This window comes from Octopus sinensis, linkage group LG2, assembly GCF_006345805.1.
Source record: "Octopus sinensis linkage group LG2, ASM634580v1, whole genome shotgun sequence".
Classification (NCBI taxonomy): Eukaryota; Metazoa; Mollusca; class Cephalopoda; order Octopoda; family Octopodidae; genus Octopus; species Octopus sinensis.
The window spans coordinates 85350462-85369880 of record NC_042998.1 but is presented as its reverse complement, the minus strand read 5'-3'; the positions used below and the strand labels follow the sequence as shown (position 1 = coordinate 85369880).

The following is a 19419-nucleotide window of genomic DNA, read 5'->3' as shown; positions in this document are numbered from 1 at the left end:
CATGCATTACATGTCCATAACTGTGCAGTTGTCTCTTTCTGCATACATCAGTAAACTCACTTGTGTTCCAGCTTTTATCATTAGTTAACATTGCTCGTTTTAATGGACCTCATTTTTCTCCAATCACAGTAGCTCTGCTTCCATTCACTGCCCATTTTCCCCTTTCCATAGAACATTATGCTTCTCATTTATGCCTCATATTGTCTGCATATCACATGAAGAGAGAAACCCCTCCTTTTTTTTTTTTTTGTGAAAGGAATAATAGGAATGATTTTAGGTAGTAGTTCTCCATTCCTTCTACTGTTCATCCTTCACAAGACACAAAAGAGCTATTGGTGTTCAATTATTGCTGTTCAACAGCACAAAGAAAGCTTCAAACTCTACTTTAATGCTAACTTTTACTACAGCCTGGTCAATGTGTCTAGGGTAATAGATGGAAGGTTATAATTCAAATTTTACCATTGCAACTATTTTGTTGCATCTCCAAGTTTGTTTTATGTCAGTTTTTCCATGCTAGTATGGGTTAGTTGAATACATATCATTGAAGCATTGTTTCTAAGGTAGATGTCCTTCCTCACAGTAAACTTGTACCAGTTTTTCAAGAAAAGGATATGTTTTTATTCCCCATGTCTTCAAAAGCACACATCTTGTGAAAGATTTGTTGAGAGGGAATGACAACAAACTTCACTATAACTTAGTGTTTTTTCATGTGAAGCACAGAATGTAAACATTCACACAGATACACACACTATCATGTATATACATATTTATGCATAACACACACATACACACACTTTATACTGTTTTTATCAACTAGATTCACTTATAAATCTGAACCTGAAACTAGGTGGTTGAGCCATTCCTCCAAGTAAGATACTTAATTCTACTTAACTTCAATTAATTCTGTTGGTATCATAACTAGTTAAAATAAGCTCTATATTTTCATGTCTTGCTTAGTTTGGAGGAAGGTTTCAGTAATTATGGCCTTCATAAGTCTTCTGATATTTACAAGCTTCATAATGTTGATATTCAATAAGTCAGTGAATAAGAAAGTAAAGTAAATCCAGTGAGTTGGTTTTAACATTTGTCAGTTAGGTGAATGTTCTTTTAGATTTGGTCTGTGATATTTTGTGTGTTTACCACAACCAGCAGCAGCTGACGATCAGCGTTAAAGCATTTTCTGACCTAGAAAAGGATGCAGTTTTTGCTATGTTAGGAATATAGAATCATCAGAGATTGTGAGGTTTAGCAAATTTATGTGGAGTTTAATTGTTAGAGAAGGTGAGGTACAAGATTGTCTCCTTGATGTATGTAGTGGTTGTGTATTTGTCCTGTTGAAAGAGAATGTCCTCATCAAAGTGTTCATGTCCTCTTTGAAAGATATTTTTTAGGTCTTTGTTCATAGAGGCTGTACCTCCTTAGTGTGAGGTGTCTACATTGCATGTGAATGATGTTTGTGTGGGGAAAGTTAAGGAAGGTTGTAAAGAGCAGTGTTATCAACATAAGAGTGAGCACTATTGAAGATGGCAAGCAGATTGTTTGTTACAAGAGAATTAATGGAGGAGGAGAGACAAAACTGGGTTGATAGATTGTGAATCAGAAATAGTTTCACCTGCACACTCTATAGCAGCGTTTCTCAACCTTTTTACTCATGTGTAACCCTTAAAATAAATTATGTCTCAAGGAACCCCTGCACAAAAAACAAATTATATACCATATATTACTCATATTTTTTCATTGTAGTTCACGTGGTAAATATCATATATATATATATATATATATATATATATATATATATATATATATATATATATATGGTGTCCATAAATTACAGACATCACTAAATATATCCTCAATAGTTGTTATATTTTTTTGATAACATAATAGGTTAGATAGGATGATGTCTATATTACAATAACCAATAATATGTTGTGCATGTATAGTAATATTATGATCATGAAATTAGCATTAACATCACTCTTTCTCGCAGGACCCCGGTTGAGAAATGTTGCTCTACAGTGATGCATTTGGGCATGTAGCTTTAAATCTAAGAGTTGAAGTCCATAGACAAGTAACTAGGCTTGGAGTTTCTTATATCAGACACAGCCAAATGCTCTCTAAAAACAAGTGAAACAATATTGCTGAAGCTGAAATTGTCTAGAGTGAAGAAACACTGAGGAGTGAATGTATCCTTTTCAGGGAAAAGGAAAACAACTGAAAGGTGTTGAAGATGAGTATTTTTAGAAACTGTTTTCAGTTGATAGTTGGCCGTATCAGAAGTTGCTCTTCTTTAGAATGGAACCTACTTTATACCAAAGACTGGTAAAAAAAACTCTCTAGGGAAAGATTGATTGAGGAATTTGGTAAGAATATGAACTATTTCTGGTACATAATGTCGGGGCTAATAGCATTATTGATTTAGAGTAATCAAAAGCATATTTTTTACAATTAGCATGTATGTATGCAAAATGACAAATCTCATGGAGTGAAGGAGGAATGTACTGGAGTACTTTTGTTGAGTATTGTGAGGTTGGAAGCAAAACTAGCAACAATTATAGACAGTTTCTCCACAAAAGTACTGCTTTTCGAGATTTCTTTAATTAGGAGTGCTGGGCATTTTTAATTCCATTCGTTTGAAAATAATTAAGTAAACAAGGTTTACTTGTTTACATTATTAAGGTTGCAGCTACTGATGGCAAGCACCTACCTCTTCCTGTAACTTCTAAGTCCATACCAAGGAGGAGAAAGCCTCTGTATAGTCACTTGATCTGCTAGCAATAGCAACCAAATTTCCCTCAAATTACACCCTGCCATCTTAAAAAAGGAAGACACATTGGCTAATATAGTTCTGGGTTCCATGTAGGTTGAAACAGATGGGATGTTTATGGCTGGATGGCCTTTGATTATAGGTCTGCTCAATGAGGGTTGACTCAAAATTAAACAAAAATTCTGAGACCATAATTTTTCACTCTGTGTTAATATTACAAATGGCAGTTTGTCAAAAAAAATGTGCAAACAAGTTAAAATATTGGAGTAGATATCCTCGAAGTAAAACTGGAACAAAAACTACCTTTTATTTTCATAGTGTAATCAGCTTAAAAATTACTTTTTCACAGAGCTCTGGCATGCATATACAAGTGAGTTTGTGTTTCTGCTTTCATCCATAACTATAAGGTGGATTGTGTAGGAAGAAAATCTGGTCAATGTTTGAATTGTTCATGGCTGTTTACTGCATGACCTAATTACTGCTTTTAGTTGACAGTGTTTTAATTTCATCAATATCAAGGACTTTATTTGCATTTCAAATGACCTCATTCCCAACTTTCTTTATTCATCTTGTTTATTCTAAATATTTAAAAACAGATTTGTTTGTGAAAATTAAATAGCTAAGCCTCTCTTCCCTCAGAACATGCGCTTAAATCTCTCTGACTTCATTTACTATAAATAACACACTGTAAGAAATAAAGTAATCATCAGATCCGGTCCTTGTTGCAGTGCTGTGGCTTGTGTGACCCTGAGAGCTCTGCCAGCAGTGTGCGAGCTCCTGGTAGGGCATCCCATGTTGGACATGTCATAGGATAGAGGGCCAGATTAATGTGAACTACCTCTTCTCAGAAGTGAAAATGGACTTCTGTAGGGTCAACACTTTTACCTAGGAAAAGGCAAAGTTACAGAATGATAAAAGTAGGGATAAAGATCCTTCTAGAGCAGATCTGGCCAATTCAAATTACATTGTGAGCCACTTTAATCACAGAAAGTTTTTGGGGGTCTGCTTATATACTGACAGAATTGAAAACATTTTGCTTTCTCATACTATTATTAGAATAATGAATGAATTAATGTTGATTCAACATGAAATATTATCGTTGCAAAAACAGTAGTATCTTTCTCTTTTACTTTTCATTACGATCTTTAATTTTTGATAAAATTTTTAAAATGCTTGTTTAAATAACCCATTTCAAGAAAATATCAAGCAAGACAAAAGTTTGCAGGCCTCAGGTTGGCCAGCCTTGTTCTAGAGTCATATAGACTCATAGTGCCAGTTTTCCTAATTCTGTGGCACATATACATTACTCCACTTGGAACAGGACTCAGGTCCATTGCAGGAATGCTCAATTTTGCCAGATGAGTACACTGGAGAATTGTGAAATGAAGTGTTTTGCTCAAGAACACAACACATCACTCAGTCCAGGAGCTGAATGTGCAATCTTAAGATCATGAGTGCAACGACCTAACCACTAAGCCATGTACCTTCACAAGTTACAGGAGCATCAATGATAATTCAAAATTAACAAGACCTGGGAGCAGAAGGCCTTTCTTCAAGGATGGATAGGCCACACCTTAAGACCCTAGAGCTGAAAACACTGCAGAAATGTCATTGTTGGCCTATGCTTGATTAGAAGCAAAGGTCTTAAGAGAGAGAAAGAAATGAAGTAAAGTAAATCATTATCAAAATATGTAATGTGAAGCATTGTACTGAGATACAAGCCTACTTTTGACCGACTTTCAGAGTATAGAATTAGATAATTAAATTGACCTCAATTTTGAAGTACTGTTAATGAAGAATAAAATAAGATAATGATGTGTGTGTGTGTGTAGATATTTGATGAATTGAGATTTTACTGATAATTATGTCTCAATCAGTGATGTGTAATTGTTTCTAGCAAGGTATATATCTATGATGCAATGGATTAAGTAAATACACAGTGATAGAGGTGTTGATGTATTGTATTAAGACTATCTTTGGGCTTTATTTATACTCTGACAGGTTTTGATATTCTTTTGGTCATTTTGTTATTGTATATCTCTATCATCTTAAATAACTACATGTGTGTGCATGCATATATTAATGTGTATGTGTATATATATATTATTTTTTTAGACTTCATGGACTTTTCCTTCTCTTTCTGACAAAAATCTATGCATGAAATGTTAAAAACTCACTCTTTTTACCCACTTTTACTGAGCGTTTTAGCTAACACATTCCATATATATGTCCCTTTGTTGTTTTGTTAGCATTATTTTTTATGTTCAGTTGTTAATGTTCAATTTTTAATGTTCGATTTGATTACATATATATAGTTGTGTATGCACATGTTTATGTATATAAATGCATGTGTATGTACATAATGTTTATATATATTTACCTGTGTGTGTGTCTATATATATACATATATATGTGTGTGTGTGTATGTGTTTGTGCTTCCTCGAGTTGTTGTGTTTTTTTGTGCTTTCTTGTTTGGATTAACTATATATATATATATATATATATATAGTAGCCCAAAAGCTGCCCTCTAGATGGACTTCTAATTCAGCTCCTGTCAGGCCTTTCATAAAATTTAAGAACCAATACAAATAACATGTAGCTACATCACTAATTCTGTATTTCTTTAAAAAGTTTATCATGTGAAAATTTGTGGCATGTAAACTTCATTGGACCTTTTTTGCTGCTGATCTTTAGTGAGTTATCCAGTGTAAAAACTTCACCTGATCATGTTGAGTGAAAATTACATTGGATCTTTCTCTTATTTTGTAGGAATTGACAGGTTCATGCTATTCTGGTGGATAGTGTTTGTGTTCATTTGCCTTCACATCACACAAAAGTTGTAAAATGATTGTAACTGTCATAGAAGTGGTGTTATTTTCAATTTTCCATGCTAATGTGTCCCGGCCATGAGGACTATAACCTTGCTTGGAAATAGTTGAGGGTTAGGGACAGGAAGGGCACACTGCTGTAGAAAATTTGCCTCAATGAATTGTGTCTGGCCCATGCAAGCATGGAAATGTGGTTGTTAAAACAGTGATGTGTGTGTGTGTGCATACATACATACATACATGTGTGTGTGTATACATATATATATACATATATATATACATATATATATATATATAATATATATATATATATATATATATATAATGAACTTGTTGTATATAGTACTCATGTACACTATAACTCATGAGAAAAAGTAGCCAAAAATGGACAGACACACATACACATGTACATGTATCTGTGTAATCATGAATAAGTGTGTCTCTTGTATCTTCTACTTGCTTCAGTGATTGAACTGTAGCCATGCTGGAGCATCATGTTGAAAAGTTTAGTTGAACAAATTGATCCCAATACTTTTTTTTTGAAGTTTGGGACTTATTCATTCTATCAGTCTCTTTTGCTGAATCACTTAGTAACAGGGATGTAAACAAACCAACACTGGTTATTAAATAGTGGTGGAGGTGGGGGACAGGCACAAAGACACACGCATGTATACAATGAGCTTCTACACAGTTTCTGTCTACCAAATTCACTTACAAGGCATTAGTCCACCTTGGGCTATATTTGAAGTCAGTTGTCAAAGTTGTGCACAGATCTGAACCCCAAAACCATGTGATCGCAAAGTGAGTTGCTTAACCATATAGCCATGCATCTGTGTATCTGTCTATACATATATATCGAAATCGGAAATGTCACTATCATTATTCAGTTTTGCATTTCAGCTTTTTGTTGCAGTGAAAAGCAAATCTGAGTGCTTTATAGTGTGGTGACATCTCGATTTTAATAAATATATAAACTCTTGTGTGTATTGAGTAATTTTCCCTGAGGTTTGTAAACATGCACTCTTTCTCATGCACACACACATGTACAATTATATACACTTTTAGTTGATATATCTCTAAACTATACTATATATTTCCATTAATATGCTATTAATTAACCAAGTATATTGTGCACTAATCCATCAACTGATATTGTTGTATATAATATTCACAAAATAATTATACATAACGAGCTTATTGTGTAGCAAAGGTTTTATTGAATAATCACAGTAGTTGGTTAAATAAAAAGTGGATGCTGTAGTTATTGTCATCTGAATATCTGTGCACAATATATATTATCAGTTATGTTACCCATCTTATATATGTATGTATGCGTACACATTTGCATATATATATATATTCATTCATGTGTGCGTGTATATATATATATATATGTATGTATATTTGCATATATATATATATATATATATTTATTCATGTATGTCTTTCTATCTATCTTTATATATATATATACATACATACACACACATATATATATATATATATATATATATATATATGTATAGAGTATCGATTTAATTACTAACATTAGATCATGTAATATTTCGTTTAATAATCTTATATATACCACATAATGTTATGTCTCTTATTTAATACTACTAACTATTCACATAAATAGACAGTATAATATTGACCAATCATATAAATGTTGTGCTTCAGTTAGCCATACATTCAGCAACATTTCCTTTCGTTTCTTTTTTCTTCTCTTTTTTTTTTCTTTTCTGTCTCTTTTTCTCTCTTTATTTCTATTTTTATCATTTTTATCTTTCAATTTGTTGTTGTTTTTCAATAGAAAGTCTGAATCATCAAGAGAGGAATGAGCCAAGGGAAAATATGTTAGAAGACCGCAAGCCCTTTGGTGAGTAAGAATTACCAATGCTATTCAAAAGAGATGCTGTCTTTGGTGTAGCAGCATAATTTATGTTTGTGTTTTTTTCTTTTCCATTTTTTTTTTTTGGCAAGAAATAGGTAGTAGGGGAGAGAGAGAGAGAGTTCTTTCTACCCCATCACCTCAATGATTTGAGTTGTTGACAGAAATACTTTAACAGTTCAAAGAGGGTTTTACTTGGTGCTGATTGCATTCATCTCATTAATTAATAGACCTGACAGAACTACAGACAGCTGTTTGCACTCCTAGTTGTTAGTATTTATTTATTTATTCGTGTACGAAATTGAGTATGGAATGATATAATAAAAGCACATCTAAAATAGCTAGGATTTCAAGAGAGAATGGCACTTTCGATGGGGGTAAAGAGGAATGAGATCTTTAACATAGTCTGAAAGAAACTATTAACTGAAGAAGCTGACACACTAAAGTGTTGGATATGTCCTCTTTTAGACAACATAAACCAGATATTTTAGCTTTACCTTATGTATTGAACTGTGCTTTAAGACCAAGTCACATTACACTAGATATCCAGCCTAATCTCTTCTCCTGGTAATGGGAGCCATTCTGCAATTCCATGTTAATTTATTTGTTAGAGGTGTTTGCTCCAACAATTAGCATAGAAATTTTCAAAACCTGTCAATCTAGTCAAGTTATTATAGTACAATTGAATGTAAAATAATTAAACTATGTTAAACCAAGAATTTTAATTGGTGTAATTCATCATTAGAATTATGTCTGTTTTTCCTTGTTGGCGTCTATTGGATTTGTTTGTAATCAAAAATATTGATTTGTAACTTAGGCCCGAGGCGACACAGTTTTGGGAAGAAACAGTTGATCATATGAATACCAGTACTTTGTTGGAATTTACTCACCATGTAAGGTTGAAACACATAGTCAATCTTGGAAGGATTTGAACTGAGAATATAAATGAGCTAAATATGAAAAGGCATTATATTGTATTATATTTGTTGTTCTACCAAATCTGTTAGTCTGTCGCCATGGGAAATTGACTGCAATGAAAAATATTAATAAGTATTTTTTAAAATGTTGCTACTCTTAAGATAATCAACCCAACTTCTTCATAAGTTCTTCAAGAGTCATTTACATAAGAAATAGTTGTATCATTTGCATAGAATCACCTTCTACAAGCCTCTGGTGGTCGTGGTTGACTAAGAACTGTATGTGTAGGTGTCTGAACAAGGATTTTTGTAAAAGACTGGTTCTTACCTATGCATGTAGTCTCCCCTCTCTGCACCAAGGGAAACACCACCACCTTAGGACTGAATCAACTTGACATCAGTGCTATTATAGGCATTGCAGTCAGAACACAAAGAGCTGAAACATATTCCTAATAGCATCTTGTCCTATGTTCTAATTGTTTAGCTAATTCACCACCTTGGATTGGTTCTTTTTTTTTTTTTATTCAACCATGAAAAGAGGAAATGCACAGTTGGCCTTGGTGTGATTTGAACTCAGTATGCAATGGATCAGAACAAATATCACAAGGCATTCTATCCAACACCCTAATAATCCTGCCAATTTGTCACCTCAAGTTGCTTTATTGTTATTCTAATACATAGTTCATTTGCTCCAGGTGAATTCTCACCAAGCAGACCTATGATTGAAGGTGTTCCAGCCATCGATCTTGCATTTTTTATATGGAGATCTTCAGTTACATTTGTGAATGTGTTCTTCCTTTTTATGTGGATAGTGTATGGTCTAGGGGAAATTTGATTGATGTTTCTAGCAATAGATATTCCTCTAGTGGTTTATAGAGGTGTTGTGATATAGCCAGGTAGATAAGTAATGTGATTGAAAGGCCTTTAACGGTTTGTATTTTGTGGATGGATGTCTAATTAAATGTTTATCTCAGGTTTACTGGGTTGTAGGTGTCCTTAAACTTTTCCTTCCAGTGTGTTGATTTGGAAACAACTTGCTTGTGCATATGCTGCCAATTGAAATTTCTACACACCAGGTGTGTATCGGGAGTCATCAAGAGAACATGTATGCTGTTTTGAGACCTTCCTTCAATAGCTTTGCAGTGCACCAGCCTTCCCACTGACAAAGGCTCCACCTTATAGATTGGCTGCTTTGTGTAAAATGGTTGAGTAACATATTGTGGTCAATTTTGGTTTTTATCCTTCTGGGGTTGGACTGGATTGCCCATGGTCAGTCCACTGCAGGACAAAGGCCTTAGCATGTTCTCAATCACAGTCAGATGAGGAAGCCTTGAATCTGAGGTTGAGATCATACTGGTTTGACGAGCCTACTCTGCCACACTGGTTCAGCATGGCTTGTCAGACAGGTGCAGTTTTTTATCCTCATATCTAGGAGTAGTTAAATTGATTACCCCCTTTTTGAGGTTAAGAAAAATAAAATACCAGTTAAATACTAGGGTCTGTATAATTGACTGTTCCCTGCTCCCAAATTTCTAATTTTGTGCCTTTATGAGAAATGAGTTTCACTTAATTTAATGTTTTTGTGTTATATATATAATATATATATATATATACACACACACACACACATCCATCCATACATACATATAAAGTAAAAGAGTCAAAAGGAAGAGTAAGTACGGTTAGGCAACTTTTTAATCACTACAAATGTTTTGATACATGGATTTAAAGTTTAGTTTAAATGAAATTATGTAACGGTTTACTTGTATAAGAGGGTCTATATGTATCTCCTCAGGCGATACTCAGTTGCTGTCTCCATAAGTAAATCTAGATTTCCATGCTATAACATCCATAGCTTCTTCTTTGAAACTAAGACTAGAATTGGCAACATACCATAAGAATACTACTGGCTATTTGGGAATTCTAAGGGTGAATGAGCTCTATTTGTACTCTTATACGTTCTTAAGAGAACAAACACCTCTGAGACATCTGACTCGGCAATGACACCATGATCTCACGCCATTTCCACTCTACTGGTCACTCTTTGCAACACCTGTCCATGTTCAGATTGTCCTTGCACAGGGGCCATCCGGACTCCCGTGTGTGCCGTGAACAGGGATTGATCTTCTCTCTTTGTTCCTTTGCGCCACATGGGTCCAACTCTCCTCCCTCGCCTCTCTCCCACCCACCTCTCCTCTCTTGCTCTGACTCCTACTTCTTTTCTCCTACCCACCTTCTCCTTCATCGTCAGCCCACCCCACCCCCCTAAGCCTAACCCACACCCCACTCGCCTCCCCCACCACCCAACACCATCACACACACCACTACACCCTATGCCACCATACCACACAACACACCACCATGCACACACTAGCATTGACCACTTCACAGACCCACATTTTTGCACCTACACACACTCACATGTCAAGATCACCAGCCCTCTTCCACACGCACATACAAACTCACTTATACACACACACACACACATGCACCTTCATTTTGGGATCACCACTACTTTATTATCTCCCCTTCTTCCTAGCTCTCCCGTGTGACCCTTCTGTTTGGCATTCGCCATGATAGATCACTAGCCACTACACATTCTTTATTTTCTCTCCTTGTTTCTTTCTGTGGAAGAGCGTAGACTCAAAACGTTAAAGACTTTTACACTTCCTGAGCATTATACTAATACATCTGTTTGTTGTCTACACCACTTGTTTTTGTCTTTTGTTTTTTGTGAATTCTCACCCTATATATATATATATGATATGGATGAGCATAAGTAACTCAATTCTAGGCACAATTTCAGAGAGTCATGCCTATTTTGCATGAAATTTTTCTTGGGTTATAAACATTGCTGAAAATACTTGTCCAAAATGATAATTGGATAGGAATAGCAAACAGCATACTACACATTTTCTGTATTTGCAAGCTGCATTTAGCTGGTTGAGATTCTTTTAAAATCCCAGTGCTTTTACACACCTTGTGTACCTTTGCAATTTCACTTGTGTACTGTACTCCTAGGTATACACATATCCAGTTTGAGCACCCCTGATCTGGAAGCAGGTTAACTTCTCAATCAGTTGATACTTTTGAATCTAGAGAAAAAAAGTAATATTTTCAAAAGCCTTTATGACTTTTACCACTAATTCTTATATACAAACACATGGACATGCATGCAAGCACACAAATGTGTACCAACATGCAAGCAAAGTGTTATCTATAAGCAGAAGTTGGTATTTCTACACCATTTTAACACAACCAATCAAATAAATTTCAGTTAAGTCATACAATCTTGTTTAAAAAAAAAAGGGTGTTCCATCCCATCTTTGGTTTCAGTTGTGCCATATTCAAAGAATGTTAAGATATTGCAACTAATAAGTGTCAACCCAAGAAGAATTTTGAAAAACAAACAAACAAAAAACTTGTAAAATAAAGTTTTAAAAAGCCTTTTAAATTAGCAATTCTTATTCTATTTTGCAAGCAATAATGAAATACTTACACATATTTACCTGATAACATATTATAATATCCCCCCTCATCCCATATACCACACGTTTTAAAACGAAACAAAATTGCTTGTTCATGTAGATTTTCTTACTACAAAACCAGTTCCAACTGTCTGGATAATATGTGCAAGTTATATTTAGGTTTCAGAAATTCCTTCTCAGTTAACCAAAATTACAAACCGCATTCAAAGCTTCATTGTCAATGACACACTTTTTGAATTGTTTGCTTCAGTTTATTTTGTAATGTATTATTATTTTTGTTTTTAATACAGTAGTTCTGTGGAATAGGGTCATGCTTTAGCATTTAGTTATGCAGTCATTGTTGAAAGATAAGGTGACCTGTTGTTAGCTAACCAGTTAAAACGCATTTAATAAGGCCTAATTCTATGATTCAAAATTTTGTTTTGTGTGTGCACACATGCATCATGTATGTTTTCACCTCTCTCTCTCCCCCTCTCTCTCCATTATGATAGGCCTGAACAGTTTAGAAAGCAGCAAAGGCCATATTGACTTTCAGGAGAAAAATGTTGCAGGCTGTTGTGGATTTTCAAACAAAAGTATATGAATGCTTTAAATACTCCTATTTTTAGTTATCAGTTATCAACCAAGGATGAAGGGAAGGATTTTGGATTTTTTTTTATTTTGATTCTGCATTCATAGAACATCTTCATTCACAGCCTTTTTACATTAGTTATTTTATGCTTGTAAACAAATACTATTTCTCAAATCCATGATTAGTGGAATAATAAATGATGATGGTGATGGTGGTAGTAATAATAACAAGAGTGCCTTACACAATCTTGTTGGGATTGTATATGCTTTTTATTCACTTGGGATAGTCAAATAAGCCACCAGTCAAGTTCTGTTGGTAGTAAATTAACTCCATATCTACAAATTTGTAGTTTCTTGTTAACATTAAAGAAAATTAAATAGATTAGATGCAGTGCTGTAAGGTACAGAAAGAAAGCAAGCCCTTGCTTTTTGTGTAAGTGACTGGGGAATTGCAGTTCTGATGCTCTGTTTCATTAACATTATTCATAACCTTGGCAACTGATGTCACTCTGTTCATTAGTAAAACTTATAGTCAAGTATTATCACTTGGTGGCACTTACCATGTTATCACTAATTGTTTTAGGCACTTATGTGGACCTCTTAGGTTTTGATCCAGCTGAACATTGAAGATGTGACAGCTGGAGGAAGTGGGAGCTGCACCAGCACTCAGCAAGTACTCATTATCTGCTGAATATCACTTGATGATTTTGTTCATTGTTTCACTTCTTGTCAAACTAACACCTTTGCAGGTTTCCTCTTTTGACCCAGTAGAACACTGAGAATGTGACAGCTGGAAGGAGAGAGAGCACCAGCACCCAACTAGTTCTCTTTTTTACCTAAGTAGATTGGATTAACATTAAATGAAGTGCTTTGGTCAAGGACAAAACCTGCTGACTCAAAAACCTTATGTATAATAAGCAGCATTAAACAATTCTTACAAGAAAAAATAATTTACTATAATTCAGAATTGCAGTTTTTAGTATCTATGTAAAATAAATTGATATATAGGTGCAGGAGTTGTAAGAAGCTTACTTCCCAACCGCATGGTTCTAAGTTCAGTCCCACTGTGTGGCACTTTGGGCAAGTGTCTTCTACTATGGCCTTGGGCCAACCAAAGCCTTGTGAGTGGATTTCGTATATATATGTATTTGTGTGTCTGTGTTTGTCCCATCATTACTTGACAACTAATGTTGGTGTGTTTACATCCCTGTAACTTAGTGGTTTGGCAAAAGAGACCGATAGAGTAAGTATTAAAAGAAAAAATCCTGGGGTTGATTTGTTTGACTAAAGGTGGTGCTCCAGTATGGCTGCAGTCAAATGACTAAAACAAGAAAAGAAAATATAATTAAAGCTAATAAAGCTTTATTACAGTATTGTGTTTTTCTTCAGTAAGTTTGTTTGTGCATGTGGGTGAACTTTGCAACTCAGTGCCATGCATTATAAGCACCCCTAATTTTAATCTTTATTTTGTTGAAAAACATATAGGTATGAATGTGTGGTTAAAAACATTGTGCTGTAACCATGTAATTTTGGGTTCAGCCCCACTGAACAGCACTTTGGCCAACCAGTACCTTGTGAGTGAATTTAGTAGACAGAAACTGTGTGGAAGCCTATTGTATGTGTCTTGCCCACCTTTGTTTTCCAACTGGGGTATCCATGTATCGACTCGACAGTAACACATCTATCTCTATTCTCTATACCTTTAAATCTAACTAGTACAGTGCCAACACCCTGCTCAATACTATTCTTCACTCTCAGTTGAAGGTTTTTTTTATCTTGCAAAGTACTTATGTGAGCCTGTTGGTGATAGTGCCGTGCAAAAAACACTGGCATCACATAAGAAGCCCCCAGTCCACTTTGTAAAGTGGTTGGCATTAGGAAAAGCATCCAGCTGTAGAAACCATGACAAAACAATGGGACCTGGTGTGGCTCCTGGCCCTGGCAGCTCTCATCAGACCATCCATCCCATGTAAGCACAGAAAACAGATGTTAACTGTTAATCACACACACGTGTGATTAACTGTTAATCACACACACACACACACACGTGTGTGTGTTTGTATCTGTTTTACCTCCACCACCACACTGCTTGATGACAGGTATTAGTTTGTTTACATTCTTTTAACTTAGTTGGCAAAAAGACTGATAGAATAAGTGTCAGACTTTTAAAAAATATATATAAAGGGGGAAGTTTGTTTGATTAAACCCTTCACGGGAGTGCAACAGCATGACCACAATCCAATGGATGCAACAAAAAGATTATACATGGAGTTTTGTGGTAATTTACACTACTTAGAGATTTTTATAGCATGATATTACTTTTGTCCGTCAAGTCTTCTGATCTCTCAGTGCTATTCAAGATTGTGGTAAATATACGCTATCATGATGCCTGATGTCTCATTGTTGATGCAAAGTATTTTAATGTCAACTTGATTTGGGGGTCAGCTCTGTTTGATCCTCTACCTTTAAGCTATGACTTGGAGGTAAATGATGCATCAAAACAAGAATACAATCATTCGTGACATTTCCAGTCATGACCTTCCTGTTTTCATTATAGAATGTTGCCCCAAGATTTAAAATTTAAACATGTGATTTCTCCTTTCTCTACCTTTTCTCTCTCCCTCCCTCCTTTTTTAAGTTGATAGGGAGCTGTTCTATTATATTGAATAGATCAAAGAAGTTGTCCTAATGATGATAGTAGGGAGATTGTCAAATGGAAATGTTGAAATTGTATTGAACAGGTCAAATGACAAAATAGATTTTATTGGTTTGTTTAATATGATAATCTTGTTTGTTTTTTTATGGTAATGTTGAGATGGGATTAGATTTAAATCCCACTGGGCCCTCACTTTTTATTAACTCTTTGTTTGCTTTACAACCTTAGCTAGCACACAAGTTGGCTCAAGAATAATCAGCTGAAATACTTGAGCCCTTGCTTAAGGTCTTTTCAGGTATGGGTGTGTGTGTATGCATATAAGTGTTTGAATGCATCCTTATTTTCCCTTGTCTTCACATGTGTTTGCTGGTTGTAAATGATGGCTGACAGTGTCAGAAATTGCTGCTTTTATCCAGGCTGTTGTCTGATAGATTGGAAAAAAATTATTATCTCACTAGGAAACAGGTTGGAGTTGGCATCAGGAATGGCATCTGGCTACTGAAAACTGTCCAGTGTCCTTTTGTCTCATTCATGCAAACATGGAAAAGTAGACATTATAATGCTGATGATAATAATTGTGCGTGTGTGTGTGTAATTTGAAGGATCGTTTTGATAAAAAGCAATCACTGGTTCTATTTCACTCTTTCATTATTAGTCAACTTGATATCCAATTAACTAATAATAATAAAAAGAAATGAACTAGAACCAGTGGCTGTGTTTCTTATTCATGAAATTTGCTGCTGGAGAAACTTCAAAATGTGTGGATGTATTGTGTGTCTTGCCAGTACTGGTGTAACATATAAAGCACCAAGTCCACTCTGTATAGTGGTTGGTATTAGGAAGGACATCCAACCACAAAAACTGTGCTAAACATTCCTTGCCAGTGCTGGTGCCACATAAAAAGCACCCACTCCACTCTGTTTAGTGGCTGGCATTAAGAAAGGCATCCAACTGTAAAAACCATGCCAAAACAGATAGTAGAGTTTGTTGCAGTCCTCTGGCTTGCTAGCTCCTGTCAAACCATCCAACCCATGCCAGCATAGAAGGCTGATGTTAAATGATGATGATATATTCATGCACACATCTGAGTTATTGGGACAGTATAAAAGATTTTTTCACTATGCAATGTATCTAGAATAAACCAAGTCAATTTAGCAAAGCTCATTATTTTCCTAGCTAAACCTGTGATGGTGAGTGGAACTCAGTACCATCAGCTAAATTAATTATTTACTCTGCTTCTATTCCTTACAACAGTGAACTGTTGCATGCATTACATCATTGAATGTTGTGTTTTGGTTATATCATATGAACCATCAACTCTGTAATCTTCAGTTCTGTTTTCCCATCTATTTCCTGTATATTCTTGTGTTATTCTTAATTCTAATCACTCTCATATTCATATACTGATAATTCACCCTTCATTCCTCCTTAACCTTCTGCCCTCAGATATAGTCCTCATGTAACTTAAACTAGATTTGAACAAACCTCCTAAACATTTCCCAATGAAATCATGTTAGCCATGTTTTACTGAACGGCACTAAAGGACAGTCATTATACACACATTAGAAACAGTTTTACAATACTAGACCCTCTTCACCCAGAAACACCTCACAGTTAGAATTAGCTGCTAAATTTCACTCAAATCACAATAATCTTTTAAAAAAGAAAAGAGATTCATGGTTTTAAAATACACTGGATAGAGTTATGGCTGGAACATCTTTGATCATGAAGTTGCTCAACCAGGGCTTATTTAAGCTAAATAGCATCATTCCAAACTTGTTACAAATGTTAGGTCTCACAAACCAGTCTTTCATGGTACTCACATATCTCTAACTACCTAATCTGTGTCCACTTCCAAAGACTATCTAGCTCAATGTTTCTCAACCATTTCTTTTACTTTTGGACCACTTTGGTTATTATTTTACTTGGATGTTCGAAGCCATTCAATGTTTTAAAAGTCCTATTATATTTTTATAATTAAATTTTATTGCGAATTACATAAAAATGATTATTAAAACATTTTGTGTATATTAGAAGTATAATCAATTTATTGTACATAAACTTTATCAACAAAATCTTATATGGATCCTGGTTGAGAACCACTGAGAGGCTAAATTTCACTCACATAATACAAACATTCCTCATAGGTTAATGTTTTGTCACTATTGCTACTGTAGTGACTTCTGCTTCCTCAACTAGTTCCATGTAAGGTCATTTATACTTCCTCTCTCCTCACAACTTCAGTTTTTGAGAACTCCCTATTCAAGTTTTCCCTATAGCCACCAGCTTTCAGCATATGAAGCTGAATTATCATCATCATTGTTTTAACATAAATTTTTCTTTGCTTGCATGGGTCAAGCAGAAATTAATGGTATATATTTTCTACTGCTGGATTTCTTCCCTGTTGCAAACTACCACTTGTTTCTGAGTAAGGTAATATTTCCCCATAAACTGGACATGTTTTCACAGATTAGACAAATGATACTGCTTATAGGACACTTGTTTACAACTATCACATAATGTCAAGACATGGGAACACACATATATACGTACGTGTGTGTGTGTTTGTTTGAAGGTGCATAGTTTAGCAGATGAGGTGTTGCACACACAATTGCAAGAAAGTGGTTGTCATTTCTGAATCGGCTGCTGTTTTGTGTTCTTGTTCAAAACATTTTACTTCATGTTGCTTTGCAGTCACTTTGACATCTGATGTGTGGCACACTGTGCCTCTGTAGAGGCAATGTCAGTTTGATGGAGGGTGTAAGTTAATGTACAACACAAACATTTAATCGCTATAAACAAATTATCTGTGCAGGTTGCTGAGCAAGAAATTACAGAAATCATTTGTTGTCTATGACAGGAAAATCTACCATGCACACACACGCACATTTTGTCTTGCAAATTGATTTGCCAGGCTTTGTTTGGCTTGGAACTATAGCAGAAGACACTTATCCAAGGCTCCTCACCATGGGACTGAAACTGAAACTAAGTGATTGGGAAGTGAACTTCTAAACCCCACAACTATCCCTGCACCTTACAACTTATCAGCATTACGCATCCTTGAACAGAATAAATGACAGTGTTAATCCTTTTATATTGGTTTCAAATTTTGGTACAGAGCCAGCAATTTTAGGGGTTGGTTAAGTCAGTTAAATTGCCCCCATTATTCAACTGGTGCTTATTTTATTGACCCCAAAGGGATGAAAGGCAAAGTCAACCTCAGCATTTTGCCTGGCACGTTTTGCCTAACGATTCTGCCATCTTGCCACCTTAGTCCTTTTATATTGAAAGAAAGATGAAGTCTGGTACTTATTCTGTAGGTCTCTTTTGCTGCACTAAGTTGTGATGTAAACAAACCAGTATCAGTGGTCAAACAGTTTGGGTGCAAACACTCACACGTGTGTGTGTGTGTGTGTGTGTATGTATGTATATGATAATGGTGGTCACATACACCTGCCAGATTCACTCAAGGCATTGGTCAGTGCCTGGGGCTATAGTAGAAGACACCCAAAGTGCTTCTTAACCACACAGCCATGCCTACACCATGTTTAATGAGGAATTTCTTTTTTATTGCAATGATCCTGAGAAATCAGTAATACATTGAGAAATTATGTTGCTACAGATAGTACTTTATTTCTTCATTAATAAAAAATAGTGGAGAGGGCCAAATATTTTCACATTAGTTTGATAACATTTGTGGAAAACAAAAAAATAAGCTCTTCATGTGTTGTTGGAACCAAATGAAGGTTCCATTTCAGAAATATTATTCTGTTTAAATAACCAATATGCGGCTGGTGGCACCACAAAGTGAGGTGCCATTGCTCTATTAGATTTAACAGCATTCACTAAAGATCGGCCTTTATCTAATTGATGCCAAGGGATATTTTTAGTTTGCACTACCTCTTCGGATTTTATTGAAAATTTTTTCACAAGAGTAGACGTTCATGCTAATTACAAAAATCGCAATTTTTTGTGGGAGAAATCAATAATTAAAGGTTACGAAGATTTAAAGATTTTAGTCAGTCAAATGCAACCAGTCTCTACAAACCGGAAATGACATATGTTCCCCGAGCAAGAGACTTCCACATGATAGCGTGACCACGAACTGAAAAGATCCGGTTTGTGTCATTTGTAAACAATTTGTAAACTTTTATCAGTTATAAATGACAGCAAGGAATGATAATGAGAACAACGCAGACATTTTTAGTTAACCTCAGTTAAATAAGCTCTCCCCTTTAAAAAAAGAAGATTGTCAAGTATGTCATGTCTTGCAAATTTCATAAAATAATAAATTATATATAT

At 35.1% G+C, this 19419-nt stretch overlaps 1 protein-coding gene across 5 annotated transcripts in view; it reads left to right on the top strand.

Annotated features, from left to right (window-relative positions):
* Positions 1 to 19419, top strand: part of LOC115232352 (ecdysone-induced protein 75B, isoforms C/D-like) — a 229909-nt gene that overhangs the window by 91075 nt on the left and 119415 nt on the right. For 4 of the 5 annotated variants that reach the window (XM_036514926.1, XM_036514917.1, XM_036514920.1 and 1 more), the window contains one exon: positions 7409 to 7474. In XM_036514926.1, coding sequence (XP_036370819.1) covers positions 7450 to 7474 — 25 coding nt within the window. In that variant the 5' untranslated portion in view covers positions 7409 to 7449. Of the gene's footprint in view, positions 1 to 4714; positions 4769 to 7408; positions 7475 to 19419 lie in introns of those variants that run through there. The other variant, XM_036514930.1, reaches the window with a different exon arrangement.